At 43.0% G+C, this 27,283-nt stretch overlaps 1 protein-coding gene across 1 annotated transcript in view; it reads right to left on the bottom strand.

The window, feature by feature from the left end:
- Positions 1-233: 233 nt before the first annotated feature.
- The window catches only part of GCNT1 (glucosaminyl (N-acetyl) transferase 1), a 54,273-nt gene continuing 27,223 nt past the window's right edge, over positions 234-27,283 (bottom strand). Inside the window, exon 2 of the mRNA XM_068236666.1 lies at positions 234-4,949. Coding sequence (XP_068092767.1) covers positions 3,532-4,818 — 1,287 coding nt within the window. The 5' untranslated portion in view covers positions 4,819-4,949 and the 3' untranslated portion in view covers positions 234-3,531. The remainder of the gene's footprint in view (positions 4,950-27,283) is intronic.

The raw sequence follows: 27,283 nt of genomic DNA, 5'->3' as shown, positions 1-27,283 counted from the left end.
AAACAAAAAAAAAAAACACATTTTGTGACTGAAAAAGTACTATGAAGTAGGTAAAATCCCATTTCAGACACAAGACCTTGCGTCTGAAACACGTCAGCTACTGTACCCGGTCTTTTAGGTCGCGCCAATAACATTTACTGGATTTCACCTACTTCATGGTGTGCTGCAGGCACATATTTGGCTACTCACCAAAGAACACAAAATAGAGATAATAAATAAAAAAAAAAAAAAAAAAAAAAAAAAGTACACATATAGGTTGCTGCTAGGTCTTCTGCATTATTGCATCACAGCTCATTTGTAATGAACTACGGAATTCAGGCATTATGTTGTATGTCACAATAAATGGCAGATTTTATCTACTAAGAGGTTTCCAGAGATTAAGGGGAACAAACAGCTTGCAGAACTGGCTTGGATTTAAAAATGATCTACTACTAGGTGGCTAGGGTTGGCATGCCTTGCCTGGGTGGCATCCAACCCCAAAAGGAGATGCTGAAAAGTTACTAAAATCAGCACGTTTGCACCTGCACACAGTAAGATGGACTTGATGATGTCCTTTGGTGACAATCAAGGGTGCAAGCTCTCACTGTGTCTGCAATAGCACAATGGTTAATTCACAAACCTTTCAATATCCCTCACCATGGTCTCATATGCCAGGAGAGAGTTGAAAACTTGCCATCTAGAAGCATTTAATACATCCAACCAAAGTTTACAGGACGACTCTTGCTCTCTAACTATCACCAGTTCTGGAAAAGGTTAATACATTTAGTTGACTGTGAAGCAAGTGACTATTCCTCTAAGAAATGTCCAGAGTTTATTACTGCGGTTTAAATTCATTCAACATGCTGGTGCTATGTGAAAACCGGACCTTGGCAAAGTGCTGTGGCATTGCATTTTAGGAGTGCAGCTGCACAATTCTTAGTTATAAAAAAGCAATGCCAGGTACTAGAAAGGAGGGGGATGGGGACAAGCCTGCAGATATTACTGAACACCATAAGATCATCAGACAGCCAGAGGTCAACATCGTTTCTAATGATCCATGTCACACTAGAGAGCTGCTACTAACATTGTCCAAAGCATTTGGTGCTGCTCCACTGTGTCATAGCTCTTAGCAGCTGTATTGAAGAACAGCAGAAGTAGTTTTCACCAATAGCAGCAATCAAGTCTCAAATGAAATGGTCCTACATGATACATATCAACATGAATCACCCTTTGCAGTAAGGCACCAGGGTCCCTGTTATATAACCCTTACGTATATGTAGATCCTAAAAATAAATCCATACTTATGAAACAAACAAGTTACCAAAAAGATGATTTCAAGATACTCTCTGATATTACAGGAAATGCATTGGAATGTTCAAAACAGACATTTCATAAAGAATGCTTGGAATTACAAGAGGGGAACAACTGAAAATTCTACTAGGTAAACGTCCAAATACAAAATACATGCAATCATAAGGGCTCACTTCTTACCTGTGGCAGAGCTCTGCTTGGTAGTACTTTATATAGGTGCTGCTATGTGCTATGATTATGCTCTTATGCAGATAAATAGAATGGAGCTGCAGATTGCATTGAATTGACTGCCAGATTTCTTTCAATACCCAGAAATACACAAAATTCAGCCATCTTAATTATTAAAGGAAATCGGAAGTATTCTAAGTGGGTTGTCAAGCACTGCAGATAGCTCAGCAGCACATTCAGTAGCAAAAAGTCATAAGGCACATCTGTAAGGCAAGACTGGGTTAAAGGATACCCGAAGTGACATGTGACAAGATGAGATAGACATGTGTATGTATAGTGCCTAGTACACAAATAACTATGCTGGTTTCCTTTTTTCCTTTCTCTGTCTGAAAGAGTTAAATATCAGGTATGTAAGTGGTCTGACTCAGACAGGAAATTACTACAGTGTGACCCTCACTGATAATAAATTACAACTATAAAACACTTTACTAGCAGAAAATGGCTTCTGAGAGCAAGAAAGTGATAAAAAAGGGGAATTTATCAGTGAGGGTCACACTGTAGTCACTTCCTGTCTGAGTCAGGACTGAGTCAGCCACTTCCATACCTGATATTTAACACTTTCAGGCAGAGAGAAAAAAAAAAAAAAAAAGGAACACAGCATAGTTATGTGTGTGCTAGGCACTGTACATACATACACATGTCTATCTCATGTCACATCGGTTATCCTTCAACAGGTTTTAAAATACATTTTTTATTTTAACACAAATTTGACAAGAGTAGGGAAGGTAAATATGATGCAAGTAGTTCCAAGTTTATGCCATATAATGTAAATTTTGTATGCAGCTTGGAAATAGACCAAATCCTCCCAAGTTCGAATTCAGCAGGACCATTGTCAAGCTGCCAATTTGCGTACTAAATTTACATAATACTGGATTATCTCTTTGACCATCCCCAGTCAAATGGTTGAAGTCTATGACCAACTCCAACAAAAACACTTTAGTTTTGCATTCAGTGAAATATAAAGCTCAACAAATGTATCTTGAATGGCAAAGTTTTTTTAGTTTTTTTTTTTTTTACTATCACCGCGGTTGAGAAATGCTCTTTGTTAATTCCTGTCCAGGCACCAATATGGTTAAATCTCAACAGTAGGCATAGACAGCTATAACAGGCAGAGATTCTAACCCTTTTCTACTCTATCCAGTACTTAAAAATGTGCGTGAATTAGATATCGAGCCTTTAGTACTGTATCCCCATTTGAGAGTATGGTCTTCACTTCATGTTCTGATAAAAAGTTGGGTTTATATACACAGATGGGACAGAAACCACAACAAAACTAGAACACTTTTTGTACAATGGGAAATAGTATTTAGTGCTGTACCTTCTTTTTTCCCCCCATTGACCCCCAAGGTTTACACTAGTGTTCTTTTGGTCACTAGGATAGGTTAGGAGATGAAGTGAAAAGGTCACCCAGTGGAGACAAAACACTAAAGTAACAATCTGTGGAAGCATCCAAGCCCTCCCTGCGCTACTACACACTAAAACAGCTTTGGCTTGAGTCAAGCTTTACACGGTCAGGATTACTTAAATAGTCACAGCTATAAATACACCCCTACTGGTCCTTTCACATTGTGTCTGGTGCGTTGCATGGCAATGCAGCAGACAACCGATGCACAATGTCCTTTGCACTCTGAGCTCTTTCACATGTCTGTTAGGTTTCTTTAAATGAATGTCATTCATCAGCATTGTACCTGAACCAGATCCACTAAACAGACAAGCATGCTGCATTAAATGCCTGCGTAGCACATCACATATGTGAACAGGCCCTACACCAAACATCATGACACAGCAATGTTATTGCACCACAACTCCTACGGAGTTAAATGAAGACAGTATATCACATCCCAGCAGTAAATGTGTAGCCAGTTTTCTTTTCTCCTCCTATCCCTAATGATATGTACATCTTGCAATGTGCAAGGCTGACTTGTCACATCAAAAGGATCAATGCTGCAGAATGCTGGATTAGAGCACCATGTATACTTGGATCATTCAGAGCACCATGGTCATATGTGGTGCTCAAGTGAGTCTGTTCGGAAACAAAGCTTTATGTCTTAAATGTTCTTCCAGGCACTGAATAGCAGTAGAGTCAACATCAACGTCAAATTTGTTTGCAAACAAATGATGCATCTTCAACATAAACTGCAGGTCTCCTGCACCGAAGACACAAACTGAGCGGACATGGGTACCGCTACAAGGTGGATATGGAGCGCCTTTGGTCACATCTCCTTCCAAGTACTGCCACTTCACAAACCTAGCTATTGAATTCATATCAGATACATCAAATTTACCATTAGCAGGGACTGATCCAGGCATATCAGGAAACCTGTGTAGGGTGGCCCATACAAACTCATCTGGGCTATATGTGTCTTGGGACCATTCTAGAAATGCTTTTATTTTATCATTATTCAAAACATGGTCAACAAAAGCCCTGCTGAAAACAAAGTAGGCACTGCCAGAAAATACCGGGACGCCGAAAGGCGGAGGCTTTTTGTCAATATCAGTTCTACGAACACCAGTGCCTGATATTTCGTGGTGTTTCCGCCACCTGACCTCTTTGTGTGGTGGCATTTTTTCAGTTTCGAGGCTGTTTTTCCCTTTCAGTGCTTTTAAAGACTGGATTATTTCCCTGTTGGTCTTTATTGGGAAGTCCATACCACATAAGTTCATCAGGTATTTCCACTGTGCATTGGCATGGTAGAGTTCTTTCATACAGTTGACGTCAGCCTGAACTCTGCTCCATGATGCATACACCACATTCTCCGTCTGGGAAGCAAGAATGACATTTCTGAAGCAAGACGCAATGGCTTTAACCGCTGACAAAAAGGATTCTGGAGATTTTTTGTCAACATGGATGCAGTAATAGTTCTGAGGCATATATATACTGCGCAAGAGTCTTTCCAGCATATCAATTTTATGGTGAACCACAATGGAATAAGCTATAGGGAATGCATTCTCTTCCTGACTGAGGGGCTCGAGAATATATTTGCGATCTCTGGTAAAAGAGTTGCAGTCTCTTGTCATGTTAATAAAGTCATTTTCGGTCAGCCGGTGGTGCCGTTTCTTGTAATCTACTGTTAAAAGCTTTAACTTGGCATTTTGAATTTCTTCAATGTCCCCTTTAAGGATTTTGGTGCAGTTCACATAAATGTCAGGATTAACTTCCACTAATTCTAAGCTTCGGCTACCAGAAAACCGAGTTCTATCGTGGTTCTTAATCACAGTAAGAGTCACAGCTGCAAGAGCTATGAAGCAGAAAAAGCTTACACAATTCAATTTACAGCGGCGAAGTTTCCTTTTCAGCATTTCAAAATGCTAATGGTGCGCGATGGCTGAGCAAAAGAAAAATAAAATCTTTTCCACGCAGAAACTCTTGCAGAGCCTAGATGTCGTCATTTGTGGTACTGTGAATTCATGCAATGGCTTCCACGAAAAGTCTGAAAATGGAAAAAAAAAAAAAAAGTAAAATTCACTTAAATATTTTTAAACAGATATAAAAATCAGTTTGTGTGTTTTTTTTTTAAATAAAATTCTCATTTAGAATAAAGTTAAAGCGGAATATAACCCAGCATTTCATCTTTGCTCTAAAACATTTACAGCATATTATATGCAACCAGCATTTTTCTTTTACTAGACCAGCATTCGAAGGGTTACACATAGAGCTTGAAAGTTCAGTGTAGTGAAATGTAGATGCATCTGAAGTTGTAGATTATGTTATCTTTTGTATACTTAAATGTATCAAGTGAGGAATGTGACATTCTCTGACTGTGGAGAAGCAGCTCCACACAGAGTCAAAGCATGTCTGCCTTCAATGCATAATGAATAAAACTAGTTAATAAAATGCAAAGTCAGCTCACAAAGTAAAAAAAAATAAAAAAAATATTAAAAAAAATGTACTTTTGGGAACCTATAATTTCTAAATTAATAATAATACTTATGTACAAATGCAAATATGATAACCGTATGGCATATAAAAAGTAGGAAAACATGTTTTAATTGAATATTATGTCAGGGTTTTAAACCGCTTTAAGCACATTTAAAATGAGAGGTACAAAGAAACCTGGATGAACTATGGAAAAATTGACGGAAGCAATTAGATTCCTTTAACAGTTGAGACATTCACTGGTTGCTGCAGGCACCTGCTCTACTTTTGATTTCTTAATTTGCACATACCTTGATAAATCTGAATAAGTACATAATGGATGGCCAACTCACACTAGAAAAAAGAAGTATGCCATTCACCCAGTTTTCCCTTTTTCTTCTTTAACCCTTTATCCATCGCACAGGCTGGAGGGAAGCAAATATCCTGAACATGCACATCCATGGATGCAAGGGTAAGCCCTATGGGGCGATTTATGATGAAATCTGGTAGACTCCTTTAATAAGGAGGCTCGCAGAAATGTATCCCCTCCCCATGGAATGAGATCTGTGTACAGTATCCACCATTAACAATTCCTGCTAATAGTTCAAAGTAAAACATTATTTTGGGAAGGGATGGATAGGTCTTCTCTTTGTCCCCCATCTGAAACTAAAGTATTTTAAAACTGACAAACTCATAATCCACTTGCCCACCCATCCACCTTTCCTAACAACACTGCAAAAAAGCATCTTTAAAGTGGACCCAAATTAAAAATACAATATTTCAGAAATAAAATCTATTTTCTAAATTATAATAACAAATAGCAGCCTTTTTTCAGCTGCATGATGAAAAACATAAAATATTTTACATTTATTGGAGGAACCCCTCCCTTCCTTTCAAATTGCCGGAATTTTTCCGGCAAACTGGTGGAGTAGATGGTGTCCGGCAATGGAGGAATTGCTAATGGCTGCCCCCAGTATAACCCTAGCTATGAAAAGAGAAGGGTGAAAAGCATGCACTGAAATGATCATAGGTTTGAAGGAGTGTTTATTTATCTTTGTATGTGTCAGAGTGGTGCAACTAAATATTTTTAATTTAAAAAGTTTGGTTTGGGTCCGCTTTAACCAGTTCACCACTGAGGATTTTTTTCTCCCTTCTGGACCAGAGCAATTTGCACATTTCAATGCTTCTCCCTTTCATCCGCCATTAACTTTATCACTACTTATCACAACAAAATGATCTATATCTTGTTTTTTTGCGCCACCAATGAGGCCTGGAACCCACTACAAAGCGCTATCGCTAATCGGAATCACTAGTGTTCTGAATGAGCGTTTTGTAAGCGATTTCATGAGCATTTTCTGGCGATTTTGACTTGGCTGTACAAAAATCCACCGACTCCGACTCCTCAGGATAGGATTCCACCGACTCCTCTATTTTGCATATTACAATCTTGTTGATTGAAAATATGTAACATGAAATGCATCTCTTAACTGCCAACTCTTAGGCCTCGTTCACATTACAAACGCGGACGGGCACAACGCAACGTGCACGAACGCACGCCATCCGCGTATGCGTTGCGTGGCACTTTGCTAGCTGCGTCCAGCAAAAAAAAAAAAAATTAAACAAATCGGCCCAGCAGGGCCTGAGCGGCACCCTCCGGCGGCTTACCACGAACTACGTTCGGGGTTACCGCCAAGGAGGTTAAGATATGTACACTTTCAATAAAGGTGGCCATACACAAAGATTTGCAGCAGATTTGACCAGATAGATTTCTGTCAGATGCCTGTCAAGTCGAATCGGATGTGTGCAATACACTAGGAACAGATTTCCAATAGATTTTAGAATGAAATGTATTGGACAATCGATCTAAATGCATTATTGAACCATTAGATACAATACAACTCTGGGCCAAAGATCTGCTGCTAGCAGCAGATCGACCTACATTTTCCATCCTGTCAGATCAATTCGATCTAAATCAGCAGCAAATCGATCGAAGGATTTGATTTCTGATCTATTCCATAGAATTGATCGCTGAAATCAACCAGTGTATGGGCCCCTTCACAGTTGCTTGGATAGCTACATAATTTCTGGGGATAACTATTTTTCAGTTTGAGAGATGGAAAAAAAAGATAAGATTAAAAAAAAAAAATGAATATCTATATCTTTAGTATAAAGGAACTGATGCTTCTACATTATATAGATAGGGTGGGAAAGATTAAAGAAAAAAAGTTCTAAGAAGTCTAATGCATCTGGCTCTTTATAGACTAATACATCTTACAGGTTTACATGCCTTTGCCCCTTTGCTAGTCCACTGCAAATAATTGGGGAATGGAGACAATTTGCTTTTTGGCGCGCTATAGAAGACCACAATGCAGATATCGTGTATTTATATAGTGCTGGCATTTTCCACAACACTTTACATAGTATACATAGCCATGTCACCAACTGTCCCTCAAAAGGAGCTTGCAGTCTAATCTATACCATGGGGCATCATAGTTTTATGTTCCTAATATACTATACAAGCTAGGATGTACAGTACACCCTGTGCCCACGTTGTCAGTCTGATTGCCTCCAGCAAGCAGTGGCGACCCCACAAAGCTGGCCTGTCGCCGCCAGTCAGCTACTGCACATGCACAGCCCTGCGCACACAGATTGTGCTTGCGGTCGGGAGCATTCTGCGCAGTAGCAAATTTTGCGTACTGCTCAAGCCTAGAAGGCTGCTGGCTGTGAGTGTCTAAAACTCTCCTGTCACCCCCCCCCCCCCCCAATTAATTTACACTGGGGTGGGAGAGGGGTAATGAGGAGGCAACTAAAGGACCTTAAACTGGGAATGGTGGAAAGGGAGAGGCTGCACAACACAGAGCAGCTACATTCACATACAAATAAAACAGGTTTTTAGAATTGTAATGTCATTTGCAATACTTGGGAGAAGTCATTAAAAATGGAGAAAATAAAGAAAGGCTCTATAAAACGGGCTGCAAGGACAGGGAAGGGCAATAATATAGCGAAGTTGGAGGGTGATCCAAAACCAGTATTTATGAGTTTTATTTTCCCTGTTATGCCATGTCCGTGTCTCACAAAATATAATGCACTGGTATATAAACATCCAATAAACCCTGGAAGGATTCTTTTACACAGGTCTTTAATTTATTGCCTACAATAAAAAGTAACCAGTAAGATCTCATATTTTAACAAGATAAACTTGGATTAGTGCAGGACAAAACCAAGATTTAATGAGAAGATCTCAGAAGAACCAGTTAAAAGGACACCCCAACTGAAATGTGACATAATGAGATAGACGTGTATGTACAGTGCCTAGCACACAGATAACTATGCTGTGTTCCTTTTTTTCTTTCTCTGCCTGAAAGAGTTAAATATCAGGTATGTGAGTGGCTGACTCAGTCCTGACTCTCTTGCTCTCAGAAGCCATTTTCTGCTAGGAAAGGGTTTTATAGTTGGAATTTCTTATCAGTGAGGGTCACACTGTAGTCACTTCCTGTCTGAGTCAGGACTGAGTCAGCCACTTGCATACCTTATATTTAACTCTTTCAGGCAGAAAAATAAAAAAAAGGAACACAGCATAGTTATCTGTGTGCTATGCACTGTACATACACATGTCTATCATTATGTCACATTTCAGTTGGGGTATCCTTTAAGCAGGCAGCAATATGCAGACTTCACCTTCACCAGATAACACTCTTGGATAAGCAGTGCTTGGGGCAACAGCCAACTCACTCAACTGGTACTGTTTGAAGAGCCAAAGTCTCTGCTCCACCTGCTGTTGTAACAGGGAGTGAAGCCCCCCTCCCCCCCCCCCAGTAAACATTTTAGCTAGCAGGTACAGCACATGGTCCCAGTGATTTTTCACCCTTTCACCACCTACCTATACCCACTCCAAATTCCAGCAGAATATGCAGTAAAATAGGGAATGCTGTCCCTTTTACTGTGAGGTACCAACACGGTCTCAGCCCATGCTCCCCTGAAATCATTGCCAGGAAAAAGGGATGTTGTTACTTGGAAAAAATGATAATGCTCTAACATCCAGTCCCGATTCTGTGCCAAACAGAAACATGGATAGGTCCTAAAAATAAAGTCATATACAGTATTTAATACTGTCGTACTCGATTGCAGATATTCTAATGTAGTATTTAAATAACCCAGATGTCTTCCACAGCACTTTTAATGTTTAAAGTAAATGTCACTGACAGAGGGCTAAAAATCTAATCCCTACCACAGTCATTTGTCCATCTAATGGCCCATATTCACGAGGGACTTTTGTCGCCTCAACACGCGGCGCGCGCGTGTTGCGGCGACAGGTCGCCCGTGAGTATGGGCCGCGCGCACCCCGAACTGTCGACCGTCGCTGATGTCGCCAGGCGATTGAAAAGTTCAATCGCCTGGCGACAGTCGCCGCAACTGTCGCTAGTCCGCGTGAGTACGCGGACTAGCGACAGCAATCTCCATTGAGGTACACAGAGCTTCCGGCGGGGGGAGGAGGAATGTCGGCGACAGCTTCCGTCATGCCGCTGGTCCCTCTTCCGCGTGTGTACGCGGAGGGACCTGGCGAGGAGCTGTCGCCGGCCTGTCGCCCACACGCTCACGTGTGCTGGCGACAGGCAACATTTGCTGCCCGTGAGTATGGGCCATTAATCTAGGTACCGTATATATCAGTCAACAATGGGATTGTCAGAGGTTGGGGAGGGGCAACGACACACTGTCTATAGTCTTTGAACGCCAAGTGATTTATTTGCTTGCTCCACTGTGTCACATATAAATGGATAGGAGATTATGGAGGAAGATTGATAGTGAAGATGTGCCACATTACACTGTGCTTACTTCAGACTCTGTTTTGGAATAGGTTCTGTGTTGTAAAAGAGGAATCAGTGTGATGATGAGGTGTGAACGGTTCATAGACTTTGAAAGGCACCATGTTACAGTGCGCTAAAGTGTTAATTACAATGCAACATGTGAGTGTAAAAGGACCCTTAAAGCCTGTACACTCGCTATCCCCTGCTGGGAGACATCCATCCTTCATGTGTAGTCCTGTAGACTATGACAGACATAAGACTATGGTAGGGATTACATTGTGAGCCCCTTTGAGCCACGGTTTGTGATAAAACTATATATGCGAAGTGCTGTAAAATAAATGAGCTATATTGATCCAAAATAAATTTGAAAGCACTGCAGTGTTAGTTCACCATCTATAGTGACTAAAGCAGCGCAGCTTAAAGTGAACCTCCAGACTAAAAATCTACTCAGCAGCACTGAAGAGACTTGGTGTTTCTTTAACAGTTTTACAGCATCCACAAAAGCTAAGCTCCGCCTCATCAAAGAAAACTGCCTGGGCATTTTTCCCCTGATGCTGTGCAAAGCATGATGGGATTTCCTATGTTGTTCACGTTGCCTAGCAACTGGGAGGGGTGATCAGCACACAGGACAGTTGGAACTGTGTCTCATGCTCCCTGTCACCTCCTTTCAACCAAAAAGATGGCTGCCCTTATGAAATCAAACATTTGCCTGTTCTTTTAAAACAGGGTGGGCAAAAGATATTACTTATCTATTTTAATTAACATAACTAATGTAACTTAATGACAGTATGTTTGTTTAGGCTGAAGTTCCTCTTTAATGTGCTGTACTGCACGCTATGCACGCCTTACATAACAGCGATCGCTGCTATGCAAGGCGCGTGCCTTCCTTAATGCGCATAACATTAACTGCGGGTGGTCTTGCTCCTGTGAATTATCGCTACCACCATACTTCACTCGCGGCCGCTACTTAGTTAATTTACATTGTTACAACAATGTTAACACAGTAGCGGCCGCAAGTGAAGTATGGCAGTAACATTACTTCACAGGAGCAGGACCGCCCACAGTTAATGTTACGCGCATTGCTAAGGAATCAATGCGCGTATCGACGGAAGGCACGCACCTTACATAGCAGCAAGCGCAGCTATGCAAGGCGTGCATAGTGCGCACTACAGCACATGAAGCTGCGCTGCTTTAGCAGTGCAGCTTGATGAATCAGGCCCTATGAAGGCATATTTTCACTCATTTACCCACACATAGGAAATGCATTTTAATTTTTCCATGTAACTCAACTCATAAGAAATGATAGGAACTTATCCTGAAACAGTATGTGCATTTTGTAAGGCCCCAACACTGACAGAAGCAGCTTTGCCTGGAAATGTTAATGTTTCTGTGGGATGTGTTCCTGTTTGAGCACAGCTGTAAGAAAGTTCACAGTTAATTCCTGTATGAGGACACAGTGCTGGCGAGTGGCTGTGCCTCTGAAAAGCAGCATTTTATGTCAGCTAGGAAACTTTTTTTCATCTTTCCATGAATAGGTTTTCTTTTTCCCTCCAAGAAAGTATAAGGTTACCCAGCTTAACATTTACTCAGTTGTAAATTGTCAGACCTTTAACCACTTCAGTACCTGCAGTCTCTAGCCCCTTAAGGACCAGAGACCATTAGTATAAAAACTACCCATGTCAGGCCACACATACCTGACACACACACACTGCGGGAAAAGCACCAAGGGTTTTGGTCGCTCGTCCAGATATCGCTCGCCGTTACCGCCGCACACTCGATCGAGCAAGTCGGCCCAACATCTTGAGGCAGGTCTGACTGATTAATGTGACCCATTTCGGCCTGAAAATTGGTTGCAACATCATGGACTTTCATCAGATCCCGATTATAATAATAGAATCGGATGGTCGATCGGCCGCCAACTCGCTTGATGTACAGCCACCTTAAAAATAGTCAGGCATGTATACAGTGGCCCCCCATCCATGACTCCCAATCCACAAGTGATCCGCCAACAGATCAACTTACTCCCTCGACCAACTATTTGAAGACGCTAGTCCACCTGCTCATCGTGCGCCAGCATGCACACGCCGCTCCCTTGTCCCTCCAGCCCCCCCCCCGCCCCCCGGATAGCAACAGAACGCATTGTCAGCTGCACAGCTAACACGCGTCTGCACAGTCCACCCAGCGATGCCGCCCAAGGGGATCTGGTCAAAGGTGTGGGGGGAGAAAAGGGCAGAAGTGATGTCACTTTTAGCATCACAGAGAAACTGTAAAGATGGAAGCCAGCGGAAACGTGCTTTTCTGTATTTTGTACCCTAAATCTGGACAGGGAACACTAAAACAGGACAGATAAGTAATTTCTTATTGGACTTTTTTTTTTTTTTTTTTATTTAGCTTATCAGTTAAGGAGTTCCACCTCACTTTAAAAGAAATCTGGAAAACTTAAAAAATGTTTTTAAATTATTCAATTATAATCAGTTTATCTTGTACACAGAAGCTCTCTGGTGTAATGGAGTCTCATATATTCTCCAATTAAATAAAAGTAGCCACCTCAGCAGCCTGGACAGCTTATTATTGATAAGGCTGTTAAAAATGAAAGCACATATTAACCCTTTGTGACCCTTAAAAGGAAACATCTGGGAAACTTAGAGAGGAAAAAAAAAAAAAAAAAAAAAACACAACAACACAGATCCACTTACCTGGGGCTTCCTCCAGCACCTGGAAGGCTGTGTGCCCCTCACCGCAGCTCCAATCCAAGCCAGTCTCCCAGGGCACCCTCCTTAGCAGCCAGGCCAGCGGGCATGGCACATGTGCGAGCCGACGCTCCTGTAACGTTCTGCACAGACCACACACTTGTGCATTCGCAGTGGCTGCCAACCTGGCTAGGTCAGCTGCTACTATGGAGCGGACCTCAGAAGACAATCTTTGAGTGGAGCTGCGGCGAGGGATGCACAGGCTTCCTGGGGCTGGAGGAAGACCCAGGTAAGTAAATCTAATTTTTTAATGTTTCCCAGAGGTTTCCTTTAAAGGTCACAAAGGGTTAATATGTAGTTTCATTTTTAACAGCCTTATTTATAATAATCTGTCCAGGCTGCTGAGGTGGCCATTTTTATCTCCTGGCATAGCATAATTTCAAGATGCTGGCTCCAAGCTGACAAATGAAGGAGAGCAGTGCAGGTATGCAATGCATGAATAGTCAACAGAATAAAATGCCACTGGAGGAGTACTATAGACCTAAATGCAATCACACCAAGGATTTCATGTTTACCACATGCCTTGAGGTGCGTACACACATGCGACTATAGTCGTTTGTAACGATCGTTCCCCGATCTTTACCAACGACGATCGTTACAAAAAACGAACCACCGACTATTAAGGCAAACGACGAACGAGCCAAATCGCTACAAAAGACAGTTCTGTCTCGGCGGATTTTAACCAACGACGATTGTTTGCAAAAGTAGTACATCGTTGGAAAAGGTCGTTCGTACTAGGCTTGACATGCGCATTTCACAATTTCTCCATGAAACTTCTCATTTTTATGCGCAGGCGCAATAGTTGCTTTACGTGATGTAACGTTCGTTCTAACGATCAGATCGTTACACACCTTTTAAAACTATCTTTACTTAGGTCGTTCTTTCATCAATTAAAAGTTTGTTCGTCGTTCTCAACGAACAATCGTTGTCGCATGTGTGTACGTAGCATTGCAGTTGATTGGGTAAAACCTGTATAATTACTTATGCAATCTCTTCTACAGCATATTCTACAACCATTAGCACATTCTATTTCCAGTCACTTGACCATTTCCGAGACAAAGCCATCAGCTGCAGCTGACATGATCTTGCAGACTTCCGCAAAATAAAGGGATGTCAAAAGGGGAAATAGCACACCAGCAAATAACTTCAACACAATAACGGTTATGCAGCCAATTACTTACAATAAAAGATCTTCACAGAGAGCCTCCCATCTCATTTATTAGATATTTATGCTTTACAACCCTACCACAGGTTCAGTTTCTATGGCTGCATTTCAGAGAAATTTTACATGTGATATAGCTGTTACACACACTGATAAGAGTTTAACCACTTGAGGACCGCAGTGTTAAACCCCCCTAAAGACCAGGCCATTTTTTAATAAAAACGGACACCGCAGCTTTAAGGGCTCGCTGCAGGGCCGCACAACACAGCACACAAGTCATTTCCCCCCACCCCTCTTTTCTCCCCACCTGTTCGCTCCCCCTATGTTTCGATTTTTATAAATATTGATTTTTCAACAAAAATGTGTATTTTTTTCCCACTGGCCCCTCCCTCCCTCAGTCTATTACTTTGATCGGCTGTCATAGGCTTCAGCCTATGACAGCGGATCACCCCTTAGCCTCCCAGCAGGACAGCCGTGTCACAAGGCTGACCCCAGTACAGCGCAGCGCTGTACAAGTCTATTAGACGGCCGTCTAACAGTCTCCGAGACTAATGGCGGAGCTCTTCTCCGTCATTCATGCGGAGATGCGCGCGCATTGACGCGTGCAATCTCCTGCAATCCCCGCCCCAAGGACCTTACGCCAAATCGGCATTAGGCGGTCGTGGGACTGCCGCCGCAGCCACACCCATCAGCGTGACATGGTTGGCAAAAAGGTTAACATTTTAGGGCTGGAATCCACTCGAACTTTTTTTTGAGCGTTTAGGGCTCTTTCACATTAGGGCAGACTTTGTGCGTTAACGCTGCCGTTTGCGTTAACCAAGGTAAGATGAAAGTCCATAGACTTTCATTTTACCTTTCACACTCGACGCTGCGTTGCGGTTCCGACGCACCCGGGCGCAGTTTTTCCTCCAACGCACCCGCGAGCCGGCGTTTTCCGTTGGGTTTAATTACCAGCTACCGCCGCTGATTGCGTCGCACCGCAGATACCCGACGACACGCCGCAGGCAGACAACGCGTGCAGGAGAACGGCTCCTGCTCGCGTTGTCTGATGTGAAAGAGCCCTTAGGGATCGATTTCAAATTGCTAGCAACTTCCCTAAACGCTCTGTCAATGTAAATGGATGGGAGAGATTGCAATCACAGGACATGCAGCATTTTGGGTGCGTTTGCACTCTAATGTTAAGTATTGAAGCGCTGGCAAATTGCTACACAGAAATTTGTGTGTGATTTTGAATTACTGCAAACGATATTAAAAATCACATTTGGAAAACTACCAATCAGAATTAAAATCAATCGCTAGCAAAAAGCTTACACTTTTTAAACTCGCTACCAAAAAATAGTTTGAAAAAAAACCCTCATGAATTTGCTTTAAAAAAAAAAAAAAAAAAAAAAAAAAAAAAAGCCAATTTAAAAAACGCCAGCGATTGCCATCTGCAACTTGTAGTGGGTTCCATGCCCTACTGACAACAGAGATCCTATTTGGGATGAATATACACAGTAAATACCCTGTATTGGGACTAATAAAGCTTAACTTTTATTAATAAAAACATTAAAACTCATGTAAAAAGGTGCTGACAAACATTAATGAACAAACTCGCCAGTGACGTGGAAATCAAAATAGTATATAGTATTGAGGATAATCCTCATTCCCTACTCATTGCAAAGTACAAAAAAAAAAAAAAACACACACACACACACACACAACCCCACCACCATAATCCCCAACATGTTTCACTTTCTTAAACAAAAAGCTTCATCAGGGGAAATAGTGCTAGGTGCTAAAGCTGCAATAGTGTTCAAGTGCAAAGTACATAAAATATCAACATTTACATCATTAATACAGCATATAGACCAGCCTTATTCAACAATTTTACCCTGGAGGAACCCTGCAAATAAGTTTTGGCTCTCAAGGAACCCCTGTAAGTACCAGTAATTTTTTGATCTCAAGGAACCCCTGAATTTATTTTGCAGATGGCATGGTCTCTAAAAGCTGGTGTGGCTGTTTTTATCTCTACCCCATTACAGTTCCCTTCATTATAATATCTCCTTAGTCTAGTGCTTTTTATTAATGTGCTCATTATGAATTGAATGCTGCTTTTTACAGTACCCCTATTATAGTTGTGCCCTCTATCATACTTCTTCCAACCCCCACGATGGGGAAAAATGCCAGGGAACCCCTGCAGAATCCTCAAGGAACCCTGGAGTTCTAGGAAACCCCGGCTGAGAAAGCCTGGTATCGGCCATTGTCAGCAGCCAGCCTGTAGCCATGGGCATGGAGGGTCCTCTAACCATTAGAGTTCTACACTTTAACTGTTATGTTATTAGCTCAGAAGTTAAAACTCATCAGAAAAATGTTCTTGAATTATAACACAGGAGAAAGGTTTAGTGAATCAGGGTCCATGTATTCTCTGACCAGGCCATAAACTATTCTTCGGGGGAAATCATTCACTAGAGACCCATCTGCTATCAGCATAGCTAATGCTAATGTGCCCATGCTCCCCAATCACAGACCTTTCTCAATTACATGCACTACAGTCAGGCTTCTGAGACACTGACCTGATGGTGATGTGATGCAACAGTCACACCACCATCAGCTCAGTGTGGTTACTGCTACGAGTGACTCCGATGTGTGCATAGGATTGGAATGAGTATGCTCTGCAAAAAAGGTGCAAAGAAGGAAGGTGTGGTGCCCCAGGGAAAGTAGCGCAGCACCCAATTTGAAGAGCATAGGATTGCTCAGTCACACAGTACAGAGTATTCTTATGACACATTAAGAAATCTTTGCTTCCTGCATTGTTCTGCTGCCAAAATACAAAAACTCATTTCACCAAGAATGCAAGGCATTTGAAACAGTTGCCTTTTTCTACACTTTCCAATGACTCAATATTGCTATGGCTATAGCATATCACAGGAAAAGGTCGTCAAGGTGCTAAGAATTGCGCAATGCCGATACAGTATAATCTCGTTAGAGTAAACTAAAATGTCCAGGTCCTGGACAAGCACCATAATAAGTATTTAGGAGTAACGCCTGGTATAGAAGACCCCAATATAATAAAACTTGTTATAGTAAACCTGTTTTTCTACCCCTCACGTATTCTGTATCTGGCTACAGTGGAAAGTGGGCAGGTGCATTTGTCATACATCAGACAGACCCATGAGCTGTGGTCGGTGGGCCTACTGGCAGCCATTTGTAGCCTGCTCACTACCTTTGGCCTGCATGGATTACCTCTAAAGCACCAGCTGGTGAGACCTATGTTTGCTATGTAAGCTGCTACCTGATTACTGAGGAAATTGCTTGCCATCTGTGACTTGCTTGTACATGGCTGTAATGCTATAGTATCATCCAAGCTTATTGTACCTGCCTTAACTGGTGAGATCTAGGCTTCCTGTGCTAGCTGTTCGCGGACTTTTGCGCACGCAAAGTGCCGCGATCGCAGACTTTTGCGCGCACAAAAGTCCGCGAACGGCACTTCACGTGCTAACTGTTTAGCACACCCGTGCTAAACAGTTGGCACGGCTTTGTGAATCAAGCCTTATATGTTTATGTGCTTAAAGTGTACCCGAGATGGTAAGCTGGCCCTTATTTATACTTACCTGGGGCTTCCTACAGCCCCATGAGCACCGTGCCCTCCCTCAACGTCGTCCTCGGCCCCTCTGCTCTGGCGCTGACTCCCGGTAATCCGGTCAGTCGTTGGCTTGGCCGCACGCGCCCTTGCCACACTCACATCCCTAGGAGTGCTCTGCGCAATAGTACGGCGAAGGATGCTGCAGGCTTTGGGAGCACAGCAAGGGCACGCGCAGAAGCCCGCAACTGCCCAGATTACAAGGAGTCATAGTGGCAGAACGGAGGGGCCAAAGACGATTGCGAAGGAAGCCACAGTGCTCATGAGGCTGGAGGAATCCCTGGGTAAGTATAAATAGGGGGCATCTCGGGTTCACTTTAAGCATGCCAATTTCTGATATAGTAAACTTCTGATATAGTATTAGGGCTCGTTTCCACTTGTGCGGTGCGAATTAGTAGCAGAAAACGCAAAACGAATTTGCTCGCATATGCGAATGTTACCGCAAATTCGCCGACGTTTACGCATAGGTTAGTAAGTATGCAAATTTAGCCAAGTCAGTGCCTGTGTGCTTTTACATTGATTTTATGTGAAAACTCCTGCGAATTTGCAGTAATATTCGCAGTAAAATTCGCATACGGATTTCCTATTAAATACATTGTATGCAAATCGCATAGCGGTATGCGAATTCTGCGGGGTCTACCATGCAGATTATTTCTGCACAGAAAAAAACGCTCAGAAATCCTGACAAGTGGAAACAGGCCCATCCATTTGTATTGTCTATGCGAATCTGCATGCAGGAAACTCATGCAGATTTGCTCTAGTGGGACTAGTGCTCTAACGGGCCTAGAGCAAATCTGCACGAGTTTCCTGCATGCAGATTCGCATAGACCATACAAGTGGATGGGCCAGTTTCCACCTTTCAGGATTTGAGCGTTTTTTTGTGCAGAAAAAAAATCTGCACGGTAGACCCCGCAGAATTCGCATACAGATATGCGATTCGCATACAATGTATTTAATAGGGGAAACAAAAAAAAATTCGCATGCGTTTTCATATGCGAATTTTACCGCAAATTCGCGGGCGTTTTTGCATAAAATCAATGTAACAGCACACAGGCACTGACATGGCTAAATTCGCATACTTACTAACCTATGCGAAAACGCCCGCAAATGTGCGGTAAAATTTGCATACGCGTGCAAATTCGTTTTGCATTTTCGGCAACTAATTTGCACCGCACAAGTGGAACGGGCCTTAAGAGATTACTATAAAGGGATTCTATTGTATATTTAAATGCAAATGGTCTAATTCCAAGCTCTATACATTTTAAATTTGATTGCAAATTTAAAGGATTAGAATCTCAGACTACACAAGAAAATCACCTGTATGCAGGCCCAGATTACCTATTCAGCAATGTGGTTTCGTGTTTTCAGGCTTCACTATTCAGGGTGACTTGCCTATCAACATTACGCCTACATCCAGCTACAGGGAATAAAAAAAAAACAATACAAAAAAAAAAAAAAAAGCTGATAAACTTAACCAAGTTATTGCTATTGTATTCAAGTGAATGTAATGCAGGGTTTTCCCCAGGCTCATTTAGGTGGGTGCTCCACCCGGCTAGCTTTTGTGAGCACCCAGCCGTCATGGGCTTACCACCACCTCTGCTGTAAGCAGAGTTGTGCAGAGAAGCAGCGGCCCTGCATTCTCTCATCTTGTGCCTCTGTACAACACTGTAATGGATAGTGAGGAGACGGGAAACATGCATTGCTGCAGGGAGAAAAGCACACGTTTCTGTAGGTGACGGCTATGAAAGAGCACTAAGAGGCCTTTGACCTTTCCATCATACACTAATGACCCACCTGTTTGAATGGTCCTTGATTTGCTGGAATTACTGGTTTGTAGATTTGTTATCTGCACATAAAACTCCCCTCTAGACACCAATGTTTTTACCTAGGCTTGTGTAGCCACTCAAGTTGTACAGACTGGTTTTGTCTGTGTAGAAATACTGCTATTAGCTCATGTCAAATCTCTCTGAAATTGCTTAGTCAGGATTCCAGACACAGGCAATTTCCTGCCCTACAGACAGTCACTACAACAGGTCGCAGTCTTCTTAGAGATTCTCAGCCCATGCCTATCAGCTTGCAGTCTGGAACAGCAGGATGAAGCCTGCATTGACATTTATAGAACTTGTTGCAATAAGTGCAAGACAAATTGATGGAGCATCTGTAATATGCAGTTACCGATACCTACGCTACTATTCTCCAACAGCACTTTTGCCTTTGATATCACTGCTTGACCTAATTAACCTAACCCTCACTAGTATGCTTGTCCTGTATTCTTCCCAACACCCAATGCTTGCTTCCCTCCTAAACCCTTCCTGATGCCCAACCTTACCCAAGTAGAGCTAACGTCCTACTGCCTCACTATTACTCTAACCAATAATTCCCTTCCATCATTCTCAATGGCCAACATTTTGGCTGTAAAGCTGAAACAGTGCACCAAAATTAAGCAACTCGCACCAATACCCTAGTGTGAGGTTTTGGCTACAAACTGCTAAAGAGTCACAGCAAAATTCATTCCAAGATTACAGCCCATATTTCACATTGGGAAGCAGCATTAAGGTACCCATTTAATGGTAGAATTTTTAATTAACGATAGTATTTTTAATCAGATTATTTGGATCATACATGAAAATGGAGAAGCTGGTGGGTCTAATCCTGAGGCAGGGAACACACTAGGCAAAAACGCTAGTGTTGCGCAAAATGCACATAATGCAAGTCAATAGGCTGCATTAAAAAAAAAAAAAAAAAAGAAAAACCTCATACTTGCGTTCTGCAATGTGCGTTTTAAAAATGCTGGTTTGGTTGCATATTTTTCTAAATAACACAATGAAAGTCAAAGGTGTTGCAGAGGTATTGCGTTTTAGTGCATTTTATATATGTGTTTGTATATGTTTAAAAAACAAAACAAAAAAACGTTTGATGATTTCCGCTTCCTACTGTCTTCCATAAAAAGCATGCAAAACACATATGTGATTTATATATGCAAACCGCAAACTCAAAACACACACAAACCGCAAGGAAAAAATAAAACAACAATAACGCAAAACAAAATGCACAGAAAACGCATGTAAAATGCACTAAAACGCACAAACGCATATGGAGCAAAACGCTACATTTCCTGCACTGTCTAGTGTGTTCCTAGCCTGAATGTTTGAATTACCTTTCATTTCCTTAAAAAAAAGTGTTCCCGAGCCGAAACTCGGGTACAAAAGGAGATGCTTCCCTAAAGAGAGGGAAGCCTCAATATCCTATTGAGGCTTCCCTCACTGGTCTGATGTTTCCCCGTCACTGCACACCCCCCCCCCCCCCCCGAAGATTAGTGACAAGGCTGTGGGCTATGTGCTACTGCGCCTGCGTGACCATGATACGGGGGGAAGAGCTGCAGAACCCCGATGTGGAGGGGGGCCGTGCTCAGCAACAGGGGGCTTGGAATCACCGAGGGAATCCTCAATAGGATCCCAAGACTTCCCTCTCTTCAGGGTTAAAAAAAAAAAAAATAATAAAAAAAAAATAATCATTTTGAACCAGAGCTTCGGTTCAGAATTACTTTAAAGAAATAGACAATGGGCGTAGTAGATTTTTCATAGATCCGACTGCAACTGGTTTTTGGTACAATCATACCAAATCTATGTAGTAGACGCGTAATCCGAATTAAAGGGAACCAGAGAGGATAAAGAAAAGCTTTTATACATACCTGGGGCTTCCTCCAGCCCCATACGCCTGGATCGCTCCTACGCCGCCGTCCTCCGCCGATACCGGGTCCCGTCATTACCGCCAGTCGGCCGGCAGACGCGGCCAATTCTCCGCATCACAGGGGGCTCCCTCCATACAGGTACGCGTGTGGCCGCTTACTGCGCAGCCGCATGCGTACGGGTATGGAGGGAGCCCGTGATGTGGACAATTGGCCACATCCGCCGGAAGTGACGGGCCCGATACCAGCGGATCCAGGAAGCGGAGGATGGCGGCATGGGAGCGATCCAGACTTATGGGGCTGGAAGAAGCCCCAGGTATGTATAAAATCTTTTTTCTATTTTCCCAAAGCATTCCTCTCTGGTTCCCTTTAATGTACTTTAGAAAGTGCCTCATCTTAAATAATAAAACCCAAGTGTCTGCGTCCTCCCCGTGTGTTGGTGTCTCCGTGCATTTGCGCTACTGCCGCATAGAAAGCAGTTAGGACAGAAGCAGGACGGGCCAGGGAGCCGGCCAGGCAGGCATGTGCGCACACAGCAGGCGTAGGCGATGACAGACCTAGAGCCCGTTTTAAACGGGCTAAGGACACTAGTATTACATAAAAGTGGTTGTACAATAAAGATTGTATCATTGGTAGGTGCCTGAAGGCTCGTACACACGTCTGACAGAAGGCAACGACGGGTCCGTCGTCACCTCCCGCTGGGCGGGTTTTCAGCAGACAGTACAGCGTGTGTACAGTCTGTCGGCGGACTGATAAGGCTGTTTTGCGGATCGTTCAGAAACAGCCTTATCAGTTCGCCGACAGACTGTACACACGCTGTACTGTCTGCTGAAAACCCGCCCAGCGGAAGGGGACGACGGACCCGTCGTTGCCTTCTGTCAGACGTGTGTACGAGCCTTAAAGGAAGCGATATCCTATGCAATTCACCTTCACTAATCGATCTTGACTGTTGTGTCGCCATGCTTTGTTGTTGTGTCACCATGACCGACTGACGTGCACAGTAGCAGATTCCTGTGTGACTGACCAATATCTTGCATCCTGCTGCATCGACTACGCTGGTCAAATCGACATGAAAGCAGCCACTCTTTATCAATTGGGAATTCTAGAACACACTCGATTCCCTCTCGATACTATAAAAATGATTGAGGCCTCTTGCACACTTCACACGATTCAGATTCCGATTCCGCTTTTTAATCTGTTTTTACATCAGATTCAGATTCCGATTTGCAGTGTGCAGGGAGCAAACTGCAAATCGGAATCTGAATCGGATGTAAAAACTGATTAAAAAGCGGAATCTGAATCGGAATCACTTGCAGTGTGCAAGAGGCCTGAATCCAAATTTGCGCACAGGTCATCGCAAAGGGAAACATCTTTTTTCAATACACGTGCAATATAATTATGCTCAATATGTCACCAATACAAGATGGTGAAGTTATGACACTGTCTTCTAATCAGTACATCACTCTTAAAAAAAGTGACAGCGACAAATGCATTTGTGATAACAAAATGGCTTGGTATACTTGTTCTGAGATGCTGTATTAACCTTTCCAAGTTTGTACAATGTTTGGACAAAAACTGAACGACCATGGTCACCTTCAATTGGAACCTGAAATCAAACAGAAGCCAAACTGATCAACTGATGACGAGCAACAATGAAAAGGTCCATGTACACTAGACCTTATTTTAGTTCTATCAGTAAACTGTAACGTGCAGGAATTCCAGTCCTTGTGCAGGTTTTGTTTGACTTTCCCCACATGCTGATGCCGTTGCTTCACTTCCCTGTAGACTTAGCGATTGAGAGGATTGACAATGTATGCTGGTGATCAGTGCAAGCAAGAGTGCCTTTTACCTCCACTGTAAAACTGTTGTGGCAGCACAAGAATAATAATATAGTAGCAGTACATATAGCATTGACATATCTTTTCCTCAAGCTAACAGAAGCAGTCATAACTGCCATCTCCCGGGGGGCGGAGCTAGCCATGGCGGCGTAAAGACATGCTTAGTCAGAGCTCCTCACTCGGTAGCATCTAACTAGCTTAATGCCCGCTCATACACACAGCGTTTCCACACCGAAGTATGTCCAGGGAATCCAGGAGACGAAACACCTCATCTAAAACCCCCCTGAAGGAAGATCTGTCGCTACAGTCCGTGGCAAAGTTCCTAACACGCGCCTCGGTACAGCAAACTAAGATGGCGGACACCGCTGCCCCGCGCAGCAACAAAGGCAAAGACACCACAAATGAGGCCACAACTCGTTCCCTCAACGAGATTTGGGACTACCTGCACAGCTTGCCCACTAAGAATGATCTTACGGATCTGGCTGAGCGGATTACCGCTAGCACGAGAGCAGAACTCCAAACGCTCCGCGACACAGTAGCTGACAACAGCACTCGCATCTCGGCTACAGAAGTGGACCTAACTGCCATACGAGCTGACCTGGCCTCGCTACAAAAAGCACACAAAACACAGGTCACAATTAATACAGCTTTACGGTCGGGTATGGAGGACCTGCAGAATCGCGGCCGCAGGAACAACATTCGGCTGAGAGGTCTCCCGGAGTCGGTCAGCTCTGAACAGCTCACAGACAAGGTGTCGGCGATCTTTAATGGCCTCTTGGGCAACCCGGATGACGCCATTATAAAAATGGATCGGATCCATCGAGCCCTGCGTGCTAAACCCTCAGATGACGACCCCCCCAGAGACGTGGTTTGCAGAATCCACCATTTCTTTCTGAAAGAAAACATTATGAAAGCGGCCAGGCAGAGACCAGAGATCCTCTACGAAGGTAACCAGATAGGCCTATATCAAGATCTTGCGCCAAGCACTCTGGCCCAACGCAGAGCCCTGCAACCACTGATCAGAGAGCTAAAAGATCGGGGAGCCGTTTACAAATGGGGCTTTCCCTTTCAGATGATTATTACCCTGAAAGGGAAGTCTTTCACCCTCCGCACGCCCCAAGATCTTCCAGAACTTTTTAAATCCCTGGATATCCCTGAAGTTGAAGTTCCCGAATGGCAGCCGGAGCAACTTTTTCTAGGCCTACCTCAGCACACCAAGCGCTCACGGGCGGCAAAGCTCCAGCAACAAGAACAATACTGAAAACATGCCGTCTTCCCCAGATAAGTACACAGTTAACCTTTTTCCGATATGAGGCAGTGGGATCATAGTTAGGTGGGGAGGGGGTCGTTGGGGGGCTTTCTATAAGGACCCTCGTGTTACTATTTACACCATATGAGAATATTGAGCCAGAATATAGTATATAATTTACCTGCTCTATAGGAACCATATCATGACGAGGAGACTATTTATCTGAACGTTCATTAAAAGAGCTAAGAAGCATTGGAAGCGAATTAATATACTGCATATGGCGGACTTTGAGCGAGGAGTCTTCCAACACTAGTGACATAGAGAAAAGACGATTATACGCCTCTGCTATTTCGTTGATTTCTTGTCTCAAAAGCTGCCTACCATGTAGACATTTGTCTAAGGGACTACAAATATGCCACAATACTGTTTGTATATAAGGGATGATGTGAATGTATATAACCTGGTAAGGTATCGCCCGATATGCCTGTACATATGCCGCACCTCCTGCAATGTGTTTCTTAAAATTTAACATCCCTGCTGTATTACATCTGTCAATTCCACAGTCATTTACAGCATCTCACACACAGACGAGCGGCAGGCCCCGTAAACCATACAATTCCGTACGCCTCTATGACGTATCTCTGCACCCGGGAGGCGATACTAAACCTGCACACCCTGAGTCCCCCCCCCTTAGACAGATATACAACAGTTCCCCACCTTCAGAGGTGGCTGCGCGTTATGAATGGTCCCTCGTATCCTCTCCCCGCCTGTCCATAGCCCTAGTACACCTTGATTAAGCTATACCCCGCTGCTGTTATATTTTTGAGCTAAAATCCATACTGTGGAATCCTTATACTCACTTAGTCGTTTACAGTCTGAAGCGATGGTGCCGTGGTCCCTCATATAGAGGCCATATACACCTGCGATGCTGTTAACATATCCAACCTTAACCACTAGATGCTCTGAGGCACCCTCCTAAAATTATCTGACTCTTGACGACTGTCTGAGTGTGAGGTAAGCCTACTTACGCCATAGTTAACTACATGGAATAATTCCACCGCAGGCCCCGCATTTAGCCCTGCCTATTAGGCTCCCCTGCCAGAAGAGATTAACTGGTGTTGGTACCATTATAACAAGGTAGATAAGCTGGTTAGATAGAACTATATATACTTATCAGCTAACAAACCCGAGTGAGGACCAGATGACTGGTACTCGGTCGACATGACAGTCTCATTCCCACATAGGCCAGCCCATGTGGCTGTTAATCACAATGTGATGCTTGTTTATTGTTGTTCACTACTTATACCTACAGGTTGTTTCTGGTTTAGTTTCTTATGTTGCTTTAAGTCTCAGGGGGTAGTTTGCTTTGATTATACAGAATTATACTGCCAATGGCACAACTAAAAATAATATCTGTCAATGTCAGGGGATTAAACATTCCTGAGAAAAGGACAGCCCTATTGCATGATATGGATAAACAAAAAGCGGACGTCGTCCTCATACAGGAAACACATTTTAAAGGAGACAAGTCCCCTAAACTTACTAATAAACGCTTTCAGTTGACTTTCACAAGCAACTCTCCAGATTCTAAATCTAAGGGAGTTGCCATACTTTTGAGCAAAAATTTACCAATTACAGATATTGAGACCAAATGTGATGACCAGGGCAGATTCCTTATCCTAAAATGCTCGATCAACCACCAGAAATACACTATCTGCTCAATATACGCCCCAAATTTGAACCAGGTGTCCTTCATCTCAAGATTCTTGGATACTTTAGATCAGTTTAGAGAAGGCAGTATCATAATAGGTGGAGACCTAAATGTGACATTGAACCCCAAAATTGACACCTCCCATGGAAAATCCTCCATGTCATTCCGACAATTAAACACTATTCGGAAAGCCTTCCAGGACCGGCAACTGGTCGATGTCTGGAGACTAGCAAATCCTACATCTAAGGACTTTACTTTCTATTCAGCCTTGCATGAGATCTATACGAGAATTGACTACATCCTGATTTCTCATAACCTCCTATCAGATATCGGTAAGGCTGAGATTGGCATAATCTCATACTCGGACCATGCACCGGTCTCTCTGGAAATTTGCTGTAAACACAAAAACAGCCGTCCTTTTAATTGGAAACTGAACGCTTCCCTGCTGTCGGACTTGGATGTTAAAGGAGCTATAGCTCGTGATCTGGAGGAATATTTTCTCACAAATTCCACTCCGGAGGTTCCTTGCCCGACAATATGGGAAGCACACAAATGTGTGATTAGAGGTAGATTGATCCAAATAGCGGCAAGGAAAAAAAGACAGAACGAGAAGGATCTTACTGATCTTACTTCCACGATTTATAAGCTGGAACAGGCTCATAAACAAGCCCAAACGCCACAAGTCCTCCAAAAACTTAAAGAGGCTAGAGAAGCCGTGCAAAGAATGATGCGGAATAAATCTCTGAAAGCCATCCATAGATGCCAAAATGCCTTCTATTTAGGGGGAAACAAACCGGGTAAACTGTTAGCAAGAGCTTTACGCTCCCAACAACAAAGAAACTATATCCCCCAAATTATAGATACTAGATCTCATAAACACATACGGAATGAATCCATAGCCAAAACTTTCGGAGAGTTCTATTCCAAGTTATACAATTTATTAGGGAAAACGGGTGGGAATAGAGGACTAGCCATGAGGGAGAAAATAGAACAATATCTGGCCGAAGCTGACATCCCTATACTATCACTAGATATGATGAAAGAATTGGAAACGCCAATAGCAGAGGATGAGATATCACAAGTA

Source organism: Hyperolius riggenbachi, chromosome 1, assembly GCF_040937935.1.
Source record: "Hyperolius riggenbachi isolate aHypRig1 chromosome 1, aHypRig1.pri, whole genome shotgun sequence".
NCBI lineage: Eukaryota > Metazoa > Chordata > Amphibia > Anura > Hyperoliidae > Hyperolius > Hyperolius riggenbachi.
Note: the sequence above shows the minus strand (reverse complement) of the source record. Positions and strands in the feature narration are given on the sequence as shown.